At 43.0% G+C, this 21,646-nt stretch overlaps 1 protein-coding gene across 4 annotated transcripts in view; it reads left to right on the forward strand.

The window, feature by feature from the left end:
* NCKAP1 (NCK associated protein 1) overlaps positions 1-21,646 on the forward strand; it is a gene marked incomplete in the record, with an annotated part of 2,707,503 nt that overhangs the window by 2,409,507 nt on the left and 276,350 nt on the right. For all 4 annotated transcript variants that reach the window (XM_044075245.1, XM_044075246.1, XM_044075247.1 and 1 more), the window contains 1 exon segment: positions 20,601-20,717. In XM_044075245.1, coding sequence (XP_043931180.1) covers positions 20,601-20,717 — 117 coding nt within the window.

The raw sequence follows: 21,646 nt of genomic DNA on the forward strand, positions 1-21,646 counted from the left end.
CTTCAACCTCAGCCCATCCATTCCCCTTTCAGGGAGACTTCATTTTTTTTCCCATTCTGGGGCACACTAACCTCAGACAAATGTGTCTTAAGAATTATCAATTAGGGCTATGCTATGCTATGTCATGGGAAAGCAGCCCATCTCCCTGGGGGTACCCTCACCATATCCCAGCCAGATCCACCTGCTGGACCCTATCATGCAAGTCTTACTGGCTCAGGGAGCCATAGAAGAGGTTCCCTTGACCTTTTTAAGAAAGGAATTTTACTCAAGGGTCGGTCTTGTCCAAGGAAAAGAGGGCCAGTAGAGACCTGTCCTGGACCTCTCCAAGCTAAATACCTTTCTGATAATTACCTCTTTCACAATGTTGTCCTTACTCTCCTACCCTTCCTGCTTCCTCGGGCCTTCCTGGTATCCTTAGACCTAAAGGATGTTTATCTGCATATTCCTATTCGTCCTTCCTGCAGAATATTTCTCAGGTTCTGTACTGAATCATCACATTTTCAGTTTACCATTTTGCCCTTTGGTCTTTCTACAGCTGCAGTGGTTTTCTGAAAGTGTCTGGCCCCAGTGGTGGCTTTCTGCTGCATTCAGGGCATACAGATCATACCTTACCTGAATGACCCCTTACTCCAGGTTTTGCCCAGGGATTACCCCCCTTGAACATCTTCATTACATTGTATGATCTTTAACCCTCCTGGGGTTCATCCCAGCTCAGTCCCTCCCAACAGCTGATTTTTCCGGGATGCAGCCTGGAATCCTCCACCATACATGCCTCTATTCCTCAGGAGAAGGTCACCTCCTAGCCACCAAGATCTTAATGCTTTTCAACAAGGCTTATTGCTCAGTGAGACAAGTCCTCAGGGCTCTTAGGCTTATGGCTGCCACAATCCCTGTGGTTCCCTTTACCAGACTACACATGAAGAAAATACAGTGCTATCTGAAATCAGTGTGGTCCCAACATTCTCTCACTTTCAAGGCCCGCATCCCACTTTTTCCTTGCATCAAGAAGGAACTCCTTGGGGCAATCATGTTACTCTCAACCTAGGTCTTCCTCCACTCCAACCCCACACAACCAAGCCCTGTTTACAGATGCCTCGGACAGGGCATGGGGGGTGGGGGCTTGGACAGGAGACAACAGAGTTCAAGGAGAGTGTCTAACCCATATAGCAAAAGAGCACATCAACGTAAAGGAAATGAGAGCACTCCTACAAACCCTACAGACTTTCTCACATCTTTGTAAACCCAGCATTCTGTTGGAGTACACAAACAACATCATGGCTATGTGGTACATAAGCAAGCAGAGAGAGACAGGATTGTACTCTCTGCACAGGCTGGCACAGGAAGCCTGGCACCTAGCCTTTCACCCGAGTCTTGCACTTACTGCAACATATATTCTCTCTCAGCAGTACATATTATGCAGGGAAGTGGAGACAAATGGTCTCTGAACACAAAGGTCTCCAAATACATCATTCTCAGATGGGGAACACCCCAGATAGACATTTTTGCTTCCCCAAAACATTATCTACTCCCACTTTTGACAGGGAAGTTAATTTTTGCATATCCCCTTCTGTCTCTGCTTCCAATACTCCTACTCAAGGCCCAGACGGGATCTCCAAAACTCCTGCTTTTGGCACCTTTATGGCCAAGACAGCACTGATTCCTTCTCCTCCTTCACCTATCAAATTGAAATTACTGTAGAATCCCTCCACAGCCAGATCTAATCACTTAATGGAAAGGGCAGCTTCTTCATCCCAATCTGACCTCACTTAGTCTAACTCTCTGGATGCTAGGAGTTTAATTCCTGCAAGACACAACTTCTCTGTAGAGATTATTTGGGTTCTTCAAGAAGCCAGGAAACCCAACACCAGGAACTCCTACACAGCCAAGTAGAAGACATTGTCAGTCTTGTGCCTTAAGCACACACTGCAGCCCCTTCTGTCAGATATCCTCATTGAGCTCCAATACTTGTGTGACTTGCCGTACTCTTCCATTAAGGCTCACTTATCTGCCATTAATGCTTCTGTAACTTTATAGTCTCCAATCATGTTCAGGACAGAGGTTAAACCTTTTTGAGAGGATTTTCCACCTTAAACTTCCAAGGAAGCCTATTGCCCCACCATGGGACCATCATTTTGTTTGTGAAAAACTGACAATTTTTGCCCCCTGTTTGAACCAGTTGCTTCTGCTATTCTCAAATTCTGCACTCTGAAAACAATGCTCCTCCTGGCCCTGGCTTCAGCCCACAGAGTCTATGAACTCCATGCTTTCATAGCTATTCCACGTTTCTCATCTTCCACAAAAGTAGGGATAAGCCTTACACCCAATCCTTCTTTCATTCCAAAAGTGGTTAATGAGCTAACCCTCAACCAGGCCATCAGCCTGCTAACCTTCTTCACCAATCCCCAAAGTAGGTGCTTTAGACATTCACAGGTCATTGAGGTTTTACCTGGACAAAACTAAGGGAATCAGAAACATGGATCAACCTTTCATCTTCTTCATGGATTCCAGGTTGACAACCAGTTTCCAAACAAACTTATGCATCCCGGATCTCAAGGGCTATTTCCTTCTACTACTCACACCAAGGAAAGACCTTAACCATTTGGCTGAAAGCACATTTCACTCGAGCAGTGGGCTTCATCTGGTGCCTTCTGCAAGAGGGTGGATAAAAGGTCCATTTGAGAAGCAGCTACCTGGTCAACTGTCCACAACTTCAGTAAACACTGTAGTCTAGATGCTGTCTCCATGTCCAGGGCAGTGTTTGCCAGAACAATTCTCCCCGGCCTCCTGGACTCATCTTCTCCTTCACTTTAAGCCTCCCACCCTTCTCTCTCTTCAGCTCTGGTAATCACCCATCTGTTATGAATACTGCAACAGTGATTTCAGTCAGGACATAGCACTGTTGCAGTATTTCTTCCCCATCTTATCCCCTTTTTCTTCTTTTCTCACACTATTGGCACAAGACGCAATGTCTTACACTCACAGCCACACACATTCTCCCAGGATATTACATCTGTTCTGGGGGGAGTTTACTTACCTATTTAGACTAAGCCTCTCCTAGCTGACCAGTCTCATCCTTTCCTCAGTTTTCTTCAATCCACTGCTGGAGATACTCTGTGGATCTTGAGCATATGTTCCATTTTATAGCCCTATGCCAACAAACTGGGGTCATCTTCTTGGACGTACGCCGTTGGAAGGTAAAGGATTGGTACCCAGCTGGACATCAGCAAGCTGCAACCCATCTGTTACAAGTACTGCAACAGTGATCAGTAGGCCATCTACTGTTATGGTAAGTTCTTACACAACCATGCAGTCAGTGCCTGTAGGCTTTAACAAAGTAACAAAGAAATGTGCTGTAAAACTTAGTTGTGTACCTCGTGAAGAAGGCTGTTTTTGGTAAGCCTGTTCCAGAGAAATCCTCCTTGTCCAATGATGGTCTTTTTACCGCCCACCAAACCATTTCACAGGACAGTGTGGTTATGAGCCACAAGGATCCATTGGGGAAGAAGCAGCATGGGCCCTGACTCTTGACTGTTATGTAGGTACCATATTAAGCAAGCTGGCAACATGTAAAATTGGCATCATTGCAGGTAGTGGCTTCACCTTAGGTGCCAGTGGCATATCCAGCACTAACATTGGAATTTACAGAAGTACAGGTTCATGACATCCCATCAGTGACTCAGAAGTTTCTTGACACAATTCTTTGGTCCTGCAGTCTCGTAGGTGCACAGAAACAGGACATTGTTCTAGGGTGGCCTCTCTTTAAGCCATCTTCCTCCAATAATTTGGTATTAAGAAGTTAGCCCAGGCAATCTGAAGTATACAGTCACATGTTGTAAAATTCCAGGCTGCTAAGTTTTGTCATTTACTCTATAGCCCACGATGTATGGTACCCAGATACTCCCTGTTCCAAGCCTGGTCATCAGTCAGTACTGTCATCCTTTTTTCTCCACAGTGACATAGTACGGAGTCCTTCTCAGAGTTAGTACTTGGCATTGATCAGATTCTCTCTGATTCTGGCCCCCACATAGTATACGCCACCATAAGCACCAAATCTGATGCTAATACTGGCTTTTGCATTTTATGCAGTGTCAGTGCCACAGCCATTTCCCTGAGAATCATGTGTGGGTTACAGAGCCCCAGTGTCTTTGACTGTTGTGCTTGGCAGCCCAGTATGCTGCCATTAGTACAAACTCACCATATGGCTGTGTATGTGGAACAGACCCCACTAATTCAGACTTTTTTGCAGTCCCAGCAAGCTTATCATTTGCTTAATTGACAAGTTGAAATAGTGAAAAATTGGCATCTGTGGGATGCTGTGGCTGTCTATACAGCCTTTCCAGCCATGGAAAACCACCAAAAGGCTTTCATCTTTGGAGTTCTCCATGTCCTCCCCAAGAGACCACCTAAATCTTAATTTTATTGGGGGGCAGTGGTCTCCCATCCATTGGTTAATCAATTTCTTAACAAATTTCTTTCAACTTTTTGGGGCTCTGATTTTCCTAACTGGCATTCCTATCCACTCTTTTTTTTCCCTCCAGATTGGCTAGTTTGAAAATTTGTTTTTTGGAAGATACTTTTTTTGAACGCTATCAGTTCTGCTTGAATCATCATCAAACATCCCATGTCCAGCTTTCACAAGGATCAAGTATTGCATAAGGCTAACTCATGTTTCTTTATGTAGCATCAAGTTTATTTTTCCACTGATGCATTCCTCTCTATTTTCATTCTAGGTGCAGAATCCAAGGTAAAAGATCAATTCTTCCTTGACTCGTTCACTCCAATGGAGCTCAGGAAGTTTGTACTGTAAATTCCAGTGGGTAGAGTCAAAGCCTTTTGATAGAATCAAATTATGTGCTGACATTTCAAACAAATGTTCATATCTCTGGAATCATAGGGGTTATGAAAGAAGTGTAAATGCCAAACTCTTCGGCACAAATTATTTTTAATAGTGGTAGTATTCTTTAGGTTCCAGGTCTTAAAATGAATTTCATAAGTCATAGCAAACACAGTATTACATTTGTAATATTTTGTAAACAACTTACAATACCTCAGCAACCACTCAAGTTACACACATACTGCTAGCTGCAATTTTATTCATCTAACTGAGAGCTTTCATATGAGGCTAAGGAGTTCTGTGTGTGTTACTTGGTTGAGATGTTTAGAAAAATGTGAAAATGATGTCTATATAAATTAATATCATAAAAGCAACAATTAATATCTATTTACCTGAAGTAGTCACAGGTAAAATATTAATGCAGTTGAGTTTGCCATTGTGTAAGCATTAAGATGAAATCTTTTAAAACCTTGTACATAGCATGGTTTTGTAATTATTGATGCAAATATAAACAAGCAATATTTGATGCCTGGAGGCGTCAGTAAGAGTTAACTACAGATGCACCTGGAGGCGTTACTGGGATGTAATAAGTACATGCATCTCCAGTTCAGGTTTACCCAGAAATGGTGCAGAAATTCAGGAAGATTATTCCTTTATTTTGTCTCCTTTACTCCAGTAGGGGTGGGTCTTTCAGAGGCTAAAACATTCATTTTAAGTGGTTTCCTTACTGAATTATGATTTGCATCAGGGTGGGAACTCTTATGATTTTTCAAACTACCGACCCATCGCCATTCTATCTCCCCTATCTAAACTTCTAGAGAAGTGCATCCACTTCCAAGTCATTAAATTCCTGAACACACATCAACTCCTGTCCACCACACAACATGGCATCTGAAGTAGGATGTTCATTTGTCAGCAACCTGTGGGTTACGGATCCGATATCGGATCCGAGCCGGCAACTTGTTTCAAGCTAATGGATCCGAGCTCCTAGCTCCTCCCTTCACCCATAATCCCCTGCTAACCCTCCATGACCAAAGATCTAGTTTGCCGCGCTTGTGGATGGCTGGATCCTTTTCAGTTCGTCAGCTAATTGAAAATTTTACTACTTGTATCTGTACTTTCCTGTCAGAATTTTTTTCTTTTTTAGTTAAAAATTAATCAAGTAAAAGTGTGTAAGTGTTAGGCTCCTTATTATTTGTTCTTTAATTAGTTACCCCTCCCTTCGCTGGTCGTTAGTGTGTGAGTGTGTGTTGTGTTTCTTTTGGGGCCTGTGTGTGTGTGTAGTTGTTTTTTTTCTTTAAAAAAAAAAAAAAAAATGGCTGAGGCCCCAAAAGCCATTTTTTCCAAATGTACCGAGTGTGGCCATAAGCTCTCCCCGGCTGATGGCCACACTCGGTGCGTTCGGTGCCTTGGGGTTGAACACCTTACCTCAGGCTGTACCATCTGTGCAGCGTTCAACCCCAGGGCACTGAAAGAGCGGAGGTCGAAGCTGGTCCTGGCGGGACTTTTACCCCCGGACTCGGCTTCGGCCTCCGCTACCTCTGCTGTTCCCGTGGCTCCACCACAGCCTGTGGTCGCTGCCACTCCTGCCCCCCTGCCTCCATCCGGGACTCAAACTCCCGCTAAAGTGTCGGAGGACAGGGAGGCCAGGAGGGAGAAACGGAGGGAGAAGCACCACAAGCGGGCGAGACCTCCGTTCGGCCCGCCAGCTAAGCGGGTTCTCCCTCCACTGCTTCTAGGTCTCCTCCTCCTCGGCTCCGATCCCCTTGTTTCTCCCCGGGGCCCGAGGAGGAGGAGACCCGATCTCCATCGAGGTCATCGACGCGGCATTCCAGGCCTCCCTCGGTGGCCTCTTCGAGATCTACTTTCAGTTTATCCGATGCAGACTTGGACCGGATGATGCGAAGATTCATCCAGGCCCAGCTGCAGATGGGAGTGCTCTTGCCCCCCCCCCCTAGGGGGGAGCTCGACACCCTTTTTCCACCCTATTGCTCCTTCTCCGACCCGCTATCCGGGTTCGGAGTGTTCAGAGCCGAGCAGCGTTGGAGCCGGGGGCGGGTCGGCACAGACAGTACTTGGTACTTCGGATCCGACCCTGCCCTTGAGCCTGTCGGATCCGACCTCTCTGAGCTGTGGTCCGAGCTTCGGATCCGGGGGATTCAGTGTGCCTTCGGCTCCATCCAGGTCGGAGCACACTGGTCCCTCTGATCCGACGGTCTCGGCGCCGGCTCCGATCCCTTCATTGGATCCGAGTGGGAGCCGACTTTCGGATCCATTAGAGAGTGGCTCTCCCTCGGCCTTCGATGTTGTGGAGAGGGCTCTGTTGAGGGCATCCGGACCCCCGGTCCTTGCATCGGCTCCTCCCTGCACTCCCTCTCTGCTGGGCCAGGCTTCCATCACCCGGCCAAAGGGACAGCCTGCTTCGATGTCACAGATGGTTCCATTGGAACAAGATGTTGCTGGCGAGGCCTCCTCAGACAGTCCCTCCTGAGGAAGCTCCCCATAAGCATAAGTGCAAAAGGAGGCACGTGGACTCCTCTGAGTCCTTAACCGAGGACACGGACTTGGAGGAAGGGGAAGGCTCCCTAAGATCGCCCCCTGAGGATGTCTCCTTTGGAGACATCATGGAGATGCTGAGAATCAGAGGTGGGTGGTCTGCCCCCAAGTCTTCCTCTGACGAGTCCGTGTTTCTGGAGGCATTCGAGGCAGGCCCGTCTACCTCTTGGGTGTCCCCTCCGGCCGACCCCCTGGTGGACCTCATTACCACCAGGGCGTGGAAGGATCCGGACACCGTGGAGCCAATACCAAAACGCCCGGATAGGATTCTTAGCCCCCCCTCAGACTGATCACATTGGAGTAAGGGTCCCCCCCCCCGTAGATGCCATGTTGATGGCGGCAGCCACAAAGAGGGAATTGGCTCAGGAGAGCCCCTCAGTCCATCCACCGAGCAAAGAGTCCCGTTTGATGGACCGCTTAGGGAAGTGAGTCTTTAGTTCAGCGACCTTCTCGGTAAGGTCTCTGAACTATATGGCACATGTCATCAGGATGCAGCGGGATCTTATCAAAGAATACGCTGCATCCCCCCCTGAGTCCATGTCGGAGGATGACAATCAATTGTACTCCACCCGAATGGCCACTCTGAGATCGATTTCAAACACCTCTATGCGGCTATTGTCCCACGCCACAGAGGGAGCCGCTAGGGCTAGCAGAGCAGGCCTAGTCATGAGACGTCAGGCCTGGCTCCATCATTGCGATTTTGCGGAGCCCTTTAAAGCGTCCTTCGCGAATGCCCCTTTCGATGATTCTGCCCTATTTGGCAAAACAGTTCGCGAGACACTTGTCCAGAGTGAGGAGGACGGGAAGACATTGTCTGCCGTCGGAGTCCGCTTCTCTGCTCCCCAGCGGTCCTTTTCGAGGAACCAAAAGGGTCAGAAGAAGATGTTCCGAAAATCACAACATTCCCAACCAGCTCCGGACAACCAGTCCTACCGTGGCAGAGGTGGACAGGGAGGACGCCGCCCCAGGGGCAGAGGGGCTTCGAGAAACTTTGGGTCCAGAGAACCTTTCTCTGAGCGGCCCGCGCAGCAGCCCTGAGGGGTTGCCCGGCTGCTCCACTCTGGAGGCAGTCGGGGGGCGCTTCTCGAAACACCTAGCGGCATGGGAGTCCATCACAACAGACCGCTGGGTGCTTCGCATTATATCCAGAGGGTACAAAATACCAATACTCCATGTCCCCAAATCCAAGAACCTCCCCGATGTACCACCCGATCAGAGGGAGGCGCAGCTGCAGAAATTCAGCAGCTGCTAAGAAAAAGAGCCATCCAGCCCATCCCCCAAGACCAGCTCGGATTAGGGTTCTACTCCAGGTTCTTTTTGGTGCCAAAAAAGACGGGGGACTTCAGACTGATCCTAGACCTTTCCCGCTTGAACCTGTCAGTAACCAAGGAAAAATTCCGGATGGTCACTCTTCAATCTATTCTCCCCCTTTTGAGGGAGAACGATTGGATGTGCTCTATAGACCTCAAGGATGCGTACTACCACATTTTAATGGACAAACAATCCAGGAGGTTCCTTCGCTTCCGGCTGGGGGCCAGTCACTACCAGTTCAGGGTCCTTCCCTTTGGCCTCACCACAGCCCCCAGGGTGTTCACCAAGGTATTAGCAGTGATTGCGACCCACCTGAGACTCCAGGGAATACAGGTCTTTCCGTACTTGGATGACTGGCTCCTGACCGCACCAACAAGGCATCTACTTTGCTCAGCCAGAGACTTCTTTCTCCATCTAGCCCCACAGTTAGGCATTACTATCAACGTCGGCAAATCTCTACTGGCTCCAACGCAGGTCATAGAATTCATAGGTGCCAGAATAGACACCAGAGATTTGCGAGCCTTCCTAACTTCCGAGAGAATCCGGAACTTACAACTTCATGTGCGGGCTATCCTCCATTCAGAGGCTTCACCAGCGGAATTGGTCCTGAGGGCACTAGGCTCCATGGCGGCAGCGATTACGCTCCTTCCATGCGCCCGTTTGAACATGCGGGTACTGCAATGGACTCTGCTAGTGCAATGGTCCTTTCTATCCCTTTCTCTCCACCATCCCATTGTTATCAGCAAGGCTTGCAGGAGGGTGCTACTATGGTGGCTCCAAGCCTCGAACTTCCATACGGGCCGTCCCTTCTGCACCTCTCCCCCTCTCGCAACGGTGACCACGGACCCTTCCCGCCTCGGGTGGGGGGGGGGCATTATTCAGGCAGGACAGTCCAAGGCACGTGGAACGATACAGAGACCTCCCTGCATATCAACGTTCTGGAGATGAGAGTGGTGCTGTTGGCGTTGCAAGCACTTCAGGGCTTCCTCCCCACAGGAACGATTGCAATTCAGTTGGACAACATGTCGGTGGTCTGGTATATCAACAAACAGGGGGGAACCAGATCTTACCCTCTATGCCGCGAAGCCATGAGAGTGTGGGAATGGGCGATCTCCACCAACCGCTTTCTGATTGCAACGCACATTCCGGGGAGGACCAACATCCTAGCGGACAAGCTCAGCCGCACCCTTCTTACCCCGTACGAGTGGTCTCTCAATCCACTAGTAGCGAAGCAGATATTCGCAACATGGGGGCAACCCTGCTGCGATCTTTTTGCATCTCCATCAAACACCAAATGCGACAATTTCTTCGCTCTAATCCCCCCCTCCAGGGGAAACTCCAAGAGACGCTCTGGTGCATGCTTGGCCACCCGGTCTACTCTTTGCCTATCCTCCTCTACCACTAATGATACAACTCTTACAGAAAGCCTCGCGGTTGGGGAGCAAGATGATTCTCATTGCCCCATTCTGGCCTCGGCAAATTTGGTTCCCTTACCGGTGGTCTCACCTTGTGAATCACCCTTGGATTCTAGATCCCATTCCGGATCTCATCTCCCATCCGTCGAACTTACCAACTCCAAACCTGGACAATCTGAAACTAACAGCTTGGTTGCTCCAGTTCCACTACTAGTTAGGACTCCCAGTATCTCTTCACCAGTCAAAGCCATCCTCGTGGCAGCGCATAAGCCCTCCACCAGAAAAGTGTACCACAGTAAATGGAAGCGTTTTTCTATCTGGGCGGAGCATCACGATCTATATCCCTTTATGGCTCCTCTTCCATCCATATTAGACTTCCTAACTGAACTCCTTCAGAAAGGCGCTAGTTGTTCAACTGTCAAAGTGCAATTGGCAGCCATATCACATTACCATGTGGGACATGATACAGGGCCCTTGATGTCGGCCAAGTTGTGTAAAACCTTTCTCAAGGGCACCTTTTTACTTAGACCCCCTGTAAAGGAAGCCGTGCCCCCCTGGGATCTTGCATTAGTTCTTCAAGCCTTGACTGCTCCACCCTTTGAACCCGCTGCTTCAGTAGATCTCAAATTCTTGTCATGGAAAACAGCATTCCTTGTAGCTATCACTTCAGCGAAAAGAGTGTCGGAGCTTCAGGCTCTCTCTGTGAAGCCTCCTTACCTGATCTTTCACCCAGATAGAGTGTACCTCAGGATCAATCCCTCCTTTCTTCCCGAGATAGCATCAGAAACCAACATAAATCAATCCATAAATTTACTGGTTTTCTTCCCTAAATATCAGAATAAGGGAGAGTACAAGCTGCACTCAGATGTTCATAGGCAGCTTCGCTTTTATACTCATAGGACAGCTGGCCATAGACAATCCAACCAGCTGTTTGTTTCCTTTGCCAAATTTAACTTGGGGAAAGCTATCTCTAAAGTTTCTTTATCTCGCTGGATTTCCCAATGTATCCTACTGGCGTATCAAGCCTCGGGTAGACCCGCACCAGAAGGAGTTTGTGCTCATTCCACCCGCTCCATTTCTACCTCTGTGGCCTTCAAGTCTAGAGTTCCATTGGATGATATTTGTTCTGCAGCCACTTGGGCTTCATCTCATACCTTTATTAACCACTACAAACTAGACGTGCTTTCTAGAGTGAGAGCATCCTTTGGCTCTGCGGTGCTTCGTAATATCCTTCCATGATGGCCACCCAAGGTGCAGGTAGCTGGGGACTCTGTCCCACAGGTTGCTGACAAATGAACATCCTACTTCAGATTTAGAAGTTATGTACTCACCATAATGTTCCATCTGAGTAGGTAGTTCATTTGTCTGCAACCATCCCCCCCTCTTTCCCCCTGACCTTCTTCGGATCTACTAGTAGTTAGATATCCTTTGTTGGATATATATTGAGGGGCAAACTCGATCTGAGGTCATGGAGGGTTAGCAGGGGATTATGGGTGAAGGGAGGAGCTAGGAGCTCGGATCCATTAGCTTGAAACAAGTTGCCGGCTCGGATCCGATATCGGATCCGTAACCCACAGGTTGCAGACAAATGAACTACCTACTCAGATGGAACGTTATGGTGAGTACATAACTTCTAATTTCGCCCACATCACAGCACAACCACTGCTCTTCTCTCTTTCACTAATCTAGTTAACTAACACAGGAACAACAATAACTTTACATCTGCCATTTTTTTGGATCTCTGCAAAGCATTTGACATGGACTCGCACACCATTCTGCTAGATCCTCTAGTCTCGCTATCCTTTGCCCCATCTACTATAGCCTGGTGTAGAAACTACCTGTCTGACAGGCAACAATCTGTCCAATGGCAAGGTGTACTCTCCTCTCAACTTCCTACCACCATAGGTGTCCCACAAGGCTCAGTACTGGGCCCACTTGTCTTTTCTGTCTTTACCAATAATCTACATAACTCAACCCAGCATGCTACACTTATTCAGTATGCAGATGATTCGACTTTAATCTGCACAGCCCCATCTCCAGCCATTCTGCAACAACTCACCCAGGAAACCTTTAACTCTGTAGAAAAATGGATTTCTGATATCCAAGTCATCCTAAACCCCAATGAGAATAAATTAGTACTATTTACCGCTAACACATCAAAAACTTCTCCCCTTTCCTTTACCATCACCTCTAAAAATGGTACTACCATTTCCCCTTCTGACCATACCAAACTGCTCAGCATTGAAATTATTAATAATCTTCACTTCAATGTCCACATCTCACAAACCATCAACAAGGTTTACAAAAAATGTGCACATTATATAGGCTCAAAAACTTTCTTTCAAACCAAGCAAGAGTCACTCTAGCCCAGACTCACCTATTGTCCACACTAATGTGTGCACCACCAATTTCCACCCACATCAGAAAAATAGATCTAGACAAACTAGAATCATGTTAAAATAAGATCACCAAGTTTGCTAAAAATACCAGCTTCAGAGCACATCACTGTGTTGCTTTAAGGGACCTAAATTGGCTAGAACTATCTCAACTACTTAATTACCACCAGCTAGTTACTGTCCACAATATTCTTAAATACCCTGATAAAACCCCATCACTAACCCAACTACTTAACCACTACACAGCAAATCGCCCTCTCCAATCTAGTGACAAATCTCTCCTCTGTATCACTAGAGCAAACAAAACTGCAGGAAAAGCGCTATATTCCCACACCATTGATAGAAACTGGAATTGCCTTCCACCTTCGCTGACCACTGCCTCCACCACGTCATACTTCAAAAACTCCCTCAAATCACATCTGATGAATACCTGGCTATGTCCTTGTATATTACTTAAACTTAAGCTTTCCTACCGTTTCCTCCTCATATCCATTCACCAAGTTAGTCACTGTAATCCTCTATGAGACTAAAACTCTAACAGCCATTAGCTGAGCCTGTAAGTAGCTCCTAATCCCTATTGCTTTGTAACTTCTCTGACTGCTGAGAAGTGTCTTGTCTGCTTGCATTTTTAATGTGAATATCTGATTGTTTTGTTGTATAATGTACATGTTTGTTGTACTACTCTGCATAAAAATATTTCTCTCTTGTTTAACTTGTACTACTCTGCATAAAAATATTTTTCTCTTGCTTAACAATGTGGTGCTTTTCTCCCAGGGCCTCCGCTGTAAATGGACGTAGTACAGTCGGAATTTCCTGGTTGACAAATGTAAAATAAATAAAATCAGACAACAAACCATCCTTTGGAAAATGCCACAGCAGAATCTACTGCACAGAGGAGTGAATACAACCACATCCTCTAAGATCTTTTTTGCTTTGGTTATTCATACGTGCATACCTTTACCATGCATTATTGCTTCAACTGTTAGGTTATCCTCAACACTTCAGTGCTTTTAGACTTGACCCTCTGAGTTCTTGCTTTTAGGCCTTAACCTCTCTGTTCTGCTTCACAAGAAGTTTAATTTTTCATCCTTATGATTCTTCCCACTGCTTACCTACTGTAGAAGGCCTTCATAGCCAGATTAGAGATATGTTTCAACATGATTGGCAGGGAGGTTTTCTGCATTGTGCACTTAATACTCTGCCACTACCACTAATGTGGCTGAGTAGCCTGCCCTTCCTGTGGCCGTGGACAGACTTTTCCTGTAAAGTTGGAAAAATAATTTTGTATTTCTAGATGCGGTTTCTTGTTTCTGTCTTGCTGGTCTAGAGACATGATAATGAGCCATTAGTGAGATGTTTCTTTGCATGCCTTTACCATCCCTATTCTCTCTGTCACTAATTGGCCAGTTAGTGTAGGAATACAGAATTTTGTAAATTCTGGCTGTTGTCTTCCTTTGTGAAAAGGCCAAGATGATGTTTTGCAAGTTAGACTGCAACACAAGGGCTTTAACTTGAAATTTCACTTTTGCATCACTTTGGATATTGTAACCCTGCCTGCTGATTTCTACCTTTGTTTCCACACGTGTAACCCTTTTGACTAGCATTTCATTCCAGAGGTTTTAATGTTCAGTATGTCCTGAAAATTCTGGGTTCTCAGTTGGCATAAAGGAAACCAGTACCCACTAAAACTGCCTAGTCAGTAATGCGTGACACTGTTTTAAGTAGAAAGCAAAGAAAAAATAATCTTTTGACTGCTGAAACACAATAAATAAGACAGTTAAGACAAAAAACTTAGTATGCTTTTACATTTCAGAAAAGTAAGTCTTTTGTAAAGTTTGTAAGGATTAGTGTAGCGTAAAAGTCGGTATCTCTTTCTGTTCTCAAAGTGATGTGAAGCAAGGGTGAGTGTTCTGACATTTTGTAATCATCTGTAAGACAGTAGCCAGGAACCTGTAGCTCCAGTTAGTGTGCCAAGTGCCACCACTTGTTTGAGGAAGAGCTTGCCAGAAAGTTCTTGATTCTTTATTTTTTCTTAGTTTCATTCATTTATTGCCCTGCCTGCTTTTGCTTTTAAAAAGAAAGTTGCTTTTTCTGTTTCAAATGTTTCTTTTGCCTTTATTTAATTAATCTGAAGTGTTTGAAAAAAATGCTTGCAGCTAGAAAAACATCCCAATAATATAAACATGTAGTCCTGTTATATTTTGGTTGAGGCATGATCATAGATACATCTGAAAGTTTTTATTTTTTTTTTTTTTGTAGGGTTTAAATTTAGCTGCACTACAGTGTTTGACATAAGGTGAATACTTTTGCAAACCTCCTGGGGGTTTCAGTCTGGCAGTAAGCACAGAGGACTAAGAGTCTGAGCTGTTAATGAGCCTTTCCTGTATTTCAGTTTGATTATATCAACCACCATTCCTACACTGTGTGACTAAGTACAATCACTTAACGAGACGGTGCTCCTGGGTTGCTTGTGAAAGGAGACACTTGTGTCTAGTGGGCCTACTTAGTTAACAAATGGATAAAAAAAAAAAAGTTCAGAAGTAATGCATTTTGACTAAAAACATCCACATTTAAACTAAGTTAAACTTAAGTGTGTGCTTTGTTACTTCATTTGAACTATAATGATGTCAGCTGACGTTGTGTTCTCCCCCATGACGAGTTTTTACTGCAGAATAATATAATGATCTCATGACTGCGTAACCGTAACCTGTATGTGTACTATATAATCAGCCCTGAGTCTGGAGTGAACTGAGTTTGCTAAAGATATGTACGTATAGGCACATTTACTGTGCAATGAACAGCTTCTATATATTGCACAGCTTATAAACAACAGGATTGGGTCTAGATCTAGGGATGTCATTGTCCTCCTTAACTCAGCCCTCATTAGGATAATCATTGAGTATAATGCCCCTTTGGCATGTGTCTGGCCAGGCACATGCAACAACTGGGACACCCACAGAGATACCTTATTAAAAGTATGCAAGGCCTAAACTACTGTCACCATACTCTGTACCCCACAGATTGCTAAGAGGTGACTTGTGTCTGGCAAACAAGGTATCCTCCAACCCAATACTTATGGATTTACTACACATCAGCAATTCAAGTGGTATCTGAAATACTATATCTGTGGATATTAAAACACTTCTGCAACATTAGCAGAATGATTTGGAGAGACTGGTATATCTTGCAGAGGATACCGCTACTGTGTAACAGACTCCCCTTCCACATAAAACAAATCTCATTCCTTTCCAAATTCAAGCAGAACCTGAACCTATGGTTGGGAAACAGAAATTTTAGCCCAGGACTGATCCCTGTACTACTAATGGACAGAGGCACTCCGAAATGCTTTATCGCATGCATCAGTCCCTTCTTATTGTCATGATCTCAGTTTTTCTCATTAGAGGTCATATATAGTTATTGACCACGGCCAGTCTAACACCAAATGGAATATGCTAATTCAAGCACCAAAAGAGAAATGGGCTAGGCTTAAAATAGCCTGCAAGAGTAGCTAGCCTAGTACTTGCCTGTGAACCTATGTTATTGTGAAGGAGTTAAGTACAGCACCAAATTGCCATTTGTTGGTTGCTTTATGTCAGTGCAGCAGTTCTCTGCAGGGTATAAAGTAAACTACTGCTATTGGCAAAGCAGGCTGGTATGCAGTAAGCAAGCAGTAATGCCTGACAGGGTGTGTGTTAATGTGTAATTAATGCCTTCCCAGGGGTGTTATGAGGCCCGATGCCACACACACACAGTCTCTCTACTTTCATGCACCCATTCACACACACATGCAAAAAAAAACACACACTTGATCTCTCTCTCTCTGTTACTCACATACACACTCACACACACGCTGTATTTTCTTTTCTCTTTTTTTTTTTTATTTTATACGCGCTAAACAGCAAAAACGCTGCTTAACGAGTGTAAAATAATGGTGTGCATTCCGTTTCCTCAGTCCAAGCTCCACAGTGGCTTGATAAGCTGCCATGAAGCAGTGGACTCATTTTTCACCGGGCATTACTTGTATATTAATACCCTGCTGGAGAACGCTTGTTCTCCAATCAGGGTATTGATGTACAGTTTGCCCATTGTCTAATGGTTATCTTTTTATGCAGGAAAATTAAACCTTAGTTTTAAAAGTTAACTCATACAATTCTTTGCTGATCCTTAAATTATTTTATCCAGCAAGTTTCTGAAAAGTTTTACAGAACTTTGGAGTGGCTGGTCTTCTGCTTCTTTCTGACAGTGTGGGCATGAGTAAATCCGTCTTAAAAATAAAAAAAAAAAGTGTGTGTATGCATGGAACCTTCTGAAAATTAAGGTGCAGCAGAAAGTAGAGGAGATAGAACACAGGGAAGCCCTTTTTTCATTTCTCTGCTTTATATGGATAGATGCAGAAACAAAGGTGTTATTCTTTCGTTTCTGCTTCAGGGTTTTGAGGGAACTGAAACCTGTTCCAGCAAGTGTGTGTGAGACAAAGTAAGTATTGAAAAGGATGTCAGTCTATCATGTAACTGACAGACACACACATGCAAATGTGCTGTTTAGAGCATCGGCAATTCAGCTGTCTGCATATCTTTGAGTTATCTTTCGGATGTGGAAGGAAAACTGGAGACATCAGCAAAAACCCACAGTGGATATGCAGACTGTACAGCAAGGGCATGTCAGCTAGGAAATGAGCAAACTGGAGAAAAAAAGCACTGTGAAGTAGCAGTACTTAGCATAATTCAATTACAGGGTTTCTTTGCATAGTAAGATAAATAATGGAAACCTGTATTGAACTGCTAATATTTCTTATTTCATCCTCCTCCATTTAACTATGCAAAGCATAAAGTTGGGAAACTGCAGATTCTGAGCTTTACTTGAGGACGTAGCTATCTGATGAAAATGTTTTAGTGTTTATTTTAAAACAGATAAGGCGTGATTTTACTGGATACTTTACTTCTTGGCTCTTCAAGCACTTGGATCTTAATATTTGTGTAGTCAGTGATTTGAAGAATTACAGAATATCATATTACAAAGGAAAGAAACAAGCAGTGTTAATCTTTGCTATCTAGAGTGTTGTTTGTTGAAATTGCTGTTTCAGCAATGAAATAGTGACTCAAGAATGTTAAGCATTAAGACAACCAAATGTACATCAGGCAACTTATGTTTTACCTGTGCTGCAAGTGGTGAACAGTAACCTTCCAGTGTATGGCATGTGTACATTTTTTCCTTTCATTAATTTTGCAAGTACTAATGGATAAGGACAACCAAGTTAGTAATATAATGGTGTCATTACTATTTGAATATGAATACATTTTAAATAGTTGCAGAAATAAATAGGACAGAAGTCTCTAGCATGAAATGCATCTTAAGAACCGTCCTGAATAAGTACAGTAAAACACTGTGAAAAAATTGAAACATGCTTATATTATCAAAACATATGCTCATGTACAGCAGAAAGTGTTAATTTCATGTTGTTTTTATAGTCTAGAAGTCTTTAACCATTTACATTTTGAAATAGTAGTAATGTTTTTCAGAGTTTAAGGTATATATAATTTAATGAGTGTGCTGTTTCTGCAATATATATTATCCCGTATATGCTTTTAAGAGAGTGTGTGTGTGTGTGTGTGTGTGTGTGTGTGTGTGTGTGTGTGTGTGTGTGTGTGTGTGAGATGGGGGGGGGGAGGACACTCCAAGGGGGGTTTAATAAAAAATCGTAATCAAGTTATTTATTATAATTTGATAGTGAGAGAGTACATGTCAGTTTCCCTTACATGCCTTCTGACATTTCCACAAGGTTTCAACTTAAATCCTGTTCTTCTGTAGAATTATTATTCGCTATAAACCATTTTGTATACTTTTTGGTAATGCATTACCTTTTCAAGTTTACATGAAACTGCTTTATAATATTTGAAAGGTTTCACAACTTATATTTTGGATTTTTTTTTTGCTATATTCTTCTGCTGCGATTCTTTGAAATTCCCTGTTGAAATGGAAGAATCCTTTAAGGTGTCCCAACAGCTGCATGTCATTTTCTGACAATTTGCAAAGTACAAGAATTCCAAACCATTTTATTCTGTTAGCAATAGTAGTTTACACCTGCAACCAGCAAAAAAAGTTTGTATGGCTTATGCTTAGTAGATAGGCAAATAATTATATTTTCATGCCTAAGAAGTTCTTTGCCCATGTGTATCTGTTTTATTTTAGTCTTGTAGTAGTCTTTGAGGGTCACCACATTACACAGCATTTTTTTGATATTTTTCTCCGTAACATTGCTGTGTAGACTTTCCTTACTATGTGAAGCCCTTTAACATCATAGGAGAGGAGAGAACAAAGTAGTTGCAGTTAGGAATGCAAACAGTTCATGACTTGAAAGTATTAATAAAGGATAACCTAACATGCAGCTTGGATGAAGATAACATTTATTAGATTTGATTTTCCAGATGGGTGAAACTCACTAGCTTAACAGCTGAAGTGCAGTTTTCATTCTGTTTTGATTTAATCACTTCCAGGCTGTAAAGAATGCATTGTAGTGCTCTCTACTTTCCTAGGGCTTTGGGAATAAGATTTGAAAAGTGCCTTGTCTGCTAAGTTTTTGTCCATGTGGTGGTTAACCTAAGCCTCTAGTGTTTATTTTAAAAGTGCTGTACATTATTAAACTGTAGGTGTTCTAGTATTGCCTGTGAATTAGTGCCAGGGTTATGTTTATTTACTTTAGTTTTCTTTAACATTTTTCCACTTGTGTTATCCAAATAGTTTTTTCACTCACACTTTTATCTAGCAACAGTTTCAGTCATGTATTTCTGCTCATTGAATAAGAAACTAAGATTAGGCAGAAACATAACCATGGGGAGGGGTTAGCTGAAAATTATTGGCAAGTAGTCTTGAACTTCCCAGACTTCGCATTTCTTTTTTATTGCATTAATTCCAGTGGTGCATATGCTTTTGCCCCCCCCCCCCCGTTTCCCCCACACTTCCATTTGTGTGTGACATATAGCTGAAGCTATATATATATATATATATATATATAAGTATAAGGTATATCTAGTCTATATGTATGTGTGTGGTGTGTCTGTGTGTGTGTGTATGTGTATATATATATATATATATATATATATATATATATATATATATATATATATATAGGTACACACACACGTGTAAAATATACATATGTATTTATATAATGAGTTAGGTGGGTTGCTCAGTTGTATTCAGCCATGACCTGGGGTCCCAAAGGAGCAGTAGAAAGGTAACTGCTATATAAATTATCCTATATATTTACAATTACAGTTCATATGTACATATTTAGCCCATAAACACTCAACAGAACATATCTACACATATTAAAATATAAGCCATTTGGGTAGGACCCATAGTTCTGTAGCTTTATCCAGCATCCCAGAAGAATAAGCATGTGGTATCAAGTTAGTATTCTTTCAGTTTAATGCCTTAATGCCAGTCATCGTAGTCATATCATTGAAATTTTGTTGCACAGTCTTCAGAATCTGAATTTGCCCATGCCTTCAAGCAGTTCACTTATTTTGTACTTCAGTCATAGAATGTAGCCTTACACTAGAGTATCCCTGTACTTCTTTGTTCATGTTTTGAGCAGAGCACAGACTTTTTTGTCTTCATTCCTCTTTTGAACAGAGCAGAGCACTGATCTTTCTTTTATATTTTGATTTTTCTGCACGGAAAAAGGCCTTGCTTACCAAGCTTTGTTGCTAGTGCTTGTTTATAAATATAGTTTGATGACTCTCTTTTGGACTAAGTATACTGCCTATTTCCTTCCCTTCAGTGGTAGTTCCTTTTGCCACCAGTACTGTTCTCTGCTGTAACCAGTTTTGTATCCTGTTCCCACCTTTCAGGCTTGTTTTTCTCCATGTTGACTATGTAATGGACTATCGAGAGACCGAAATCCTGTTATTTAACTTTTGTTTTGTCGTCTGGTTAAATTATTGCATCATACATGATTTTAACAAGTATGCAAGAGTACCATGGTAAAGTAATTTGTGCAAAACTAAAGTGAAGTTGTCATGTATTTAATCTGTGAAACTAACAAAAAACATAAGGTATGTTTAATGCTGATGTTGTTTTTTGCAGAAAATATCAGTCCGGAAGAGGAGTATAAAATTGCCTGCCTTCTTATGGTCTTTGTAGCAGTATCCTTGCCTACCCTGGCTAGTAATGTAATGTCCCAGTACAGTCCAGCCATTGAAGGTAATTTTGTGGTATGTGGCACAATGTTGTACAAGCAAGTTGTCTAATAATTTGCTTCACCATTTTGAAAAGGCATTGCTTTTTTTGCAGAAAAATTAACATTTTATTCTTGTCATGTGTTATGTTACAGCAAAAGTGAAACTGCACTTAACTGGTATTATTTACAGCCAGTGAGTAGTGCACCTGTTCTGTTGAAACAGACTTTTACCTGCATTTCAATTTGTTAAATTCAATCTGTGTTAAACATCATTTTCTTACTTATATAGCATATCTGTTTTTGCTTCAAACTGGAGATTGTAGTTAAGTTCTGTGACAAAACTAACAAAATGACCTTTAGATAAAGTTCATCGTAAGTATTAGTATTCTCATGTAGTATTCCTTACCGTTGTTGGATAACTTCTTATTTAATTCTAGCCAATTTGCTTGTAAAATCCATACTGTGTCTGTATTGTTAAAACTGAACATTCATCATCATCATGATCAAGTAACACACAAACACATTCCAGAGTATATTTCTTTGTTGAACATCCCCTTGCCTTTTACCATCTCAGAATATTCTTGTGTCTAAATTAGAGTATTAAAACTTGATGACTTCATCATCCAATGTCTAGTCACAGTAACTGACATTTAAAGTAAGGAAACAGAATCAAACTGAGCAGGTAAAAGCTGGTTCAGAAACAAATTCAAAAACAGCAAGTAAAACAAAAGAGCCAGCTTAACACAGCACTGTATAAAACACTTGTTTTACTCCAAAAAAACGTGTTTAATCTAAAAAATAAAGATAGTAAAAAGTATATAACACATGAGCACTTTCACATCAAATGTGCTTCATGATGAAGCGCTCATGTGTTATATACTTTTTATTATTTTTATTTTTTAGATTAAACAAGTTTTTTTTGATTAAACAAGTGTTTTGTACAGTGCTGTGT

The sequence above is a fragment of the Protopterus annectens genome, chromosome 6.part0 (assembly GCF_019279795.1).
Source record: "Protopterus annectens isolate FY-2018-M chromosome 6.part0, PAN1.0, whole genome shotgun sequence".
Classification (NCBI taxonomy): Eukaryota; Metazoa; Chordata; order Ceratodontiformes; family Protopteridae; genus Protopterus; species Protopterus annectens.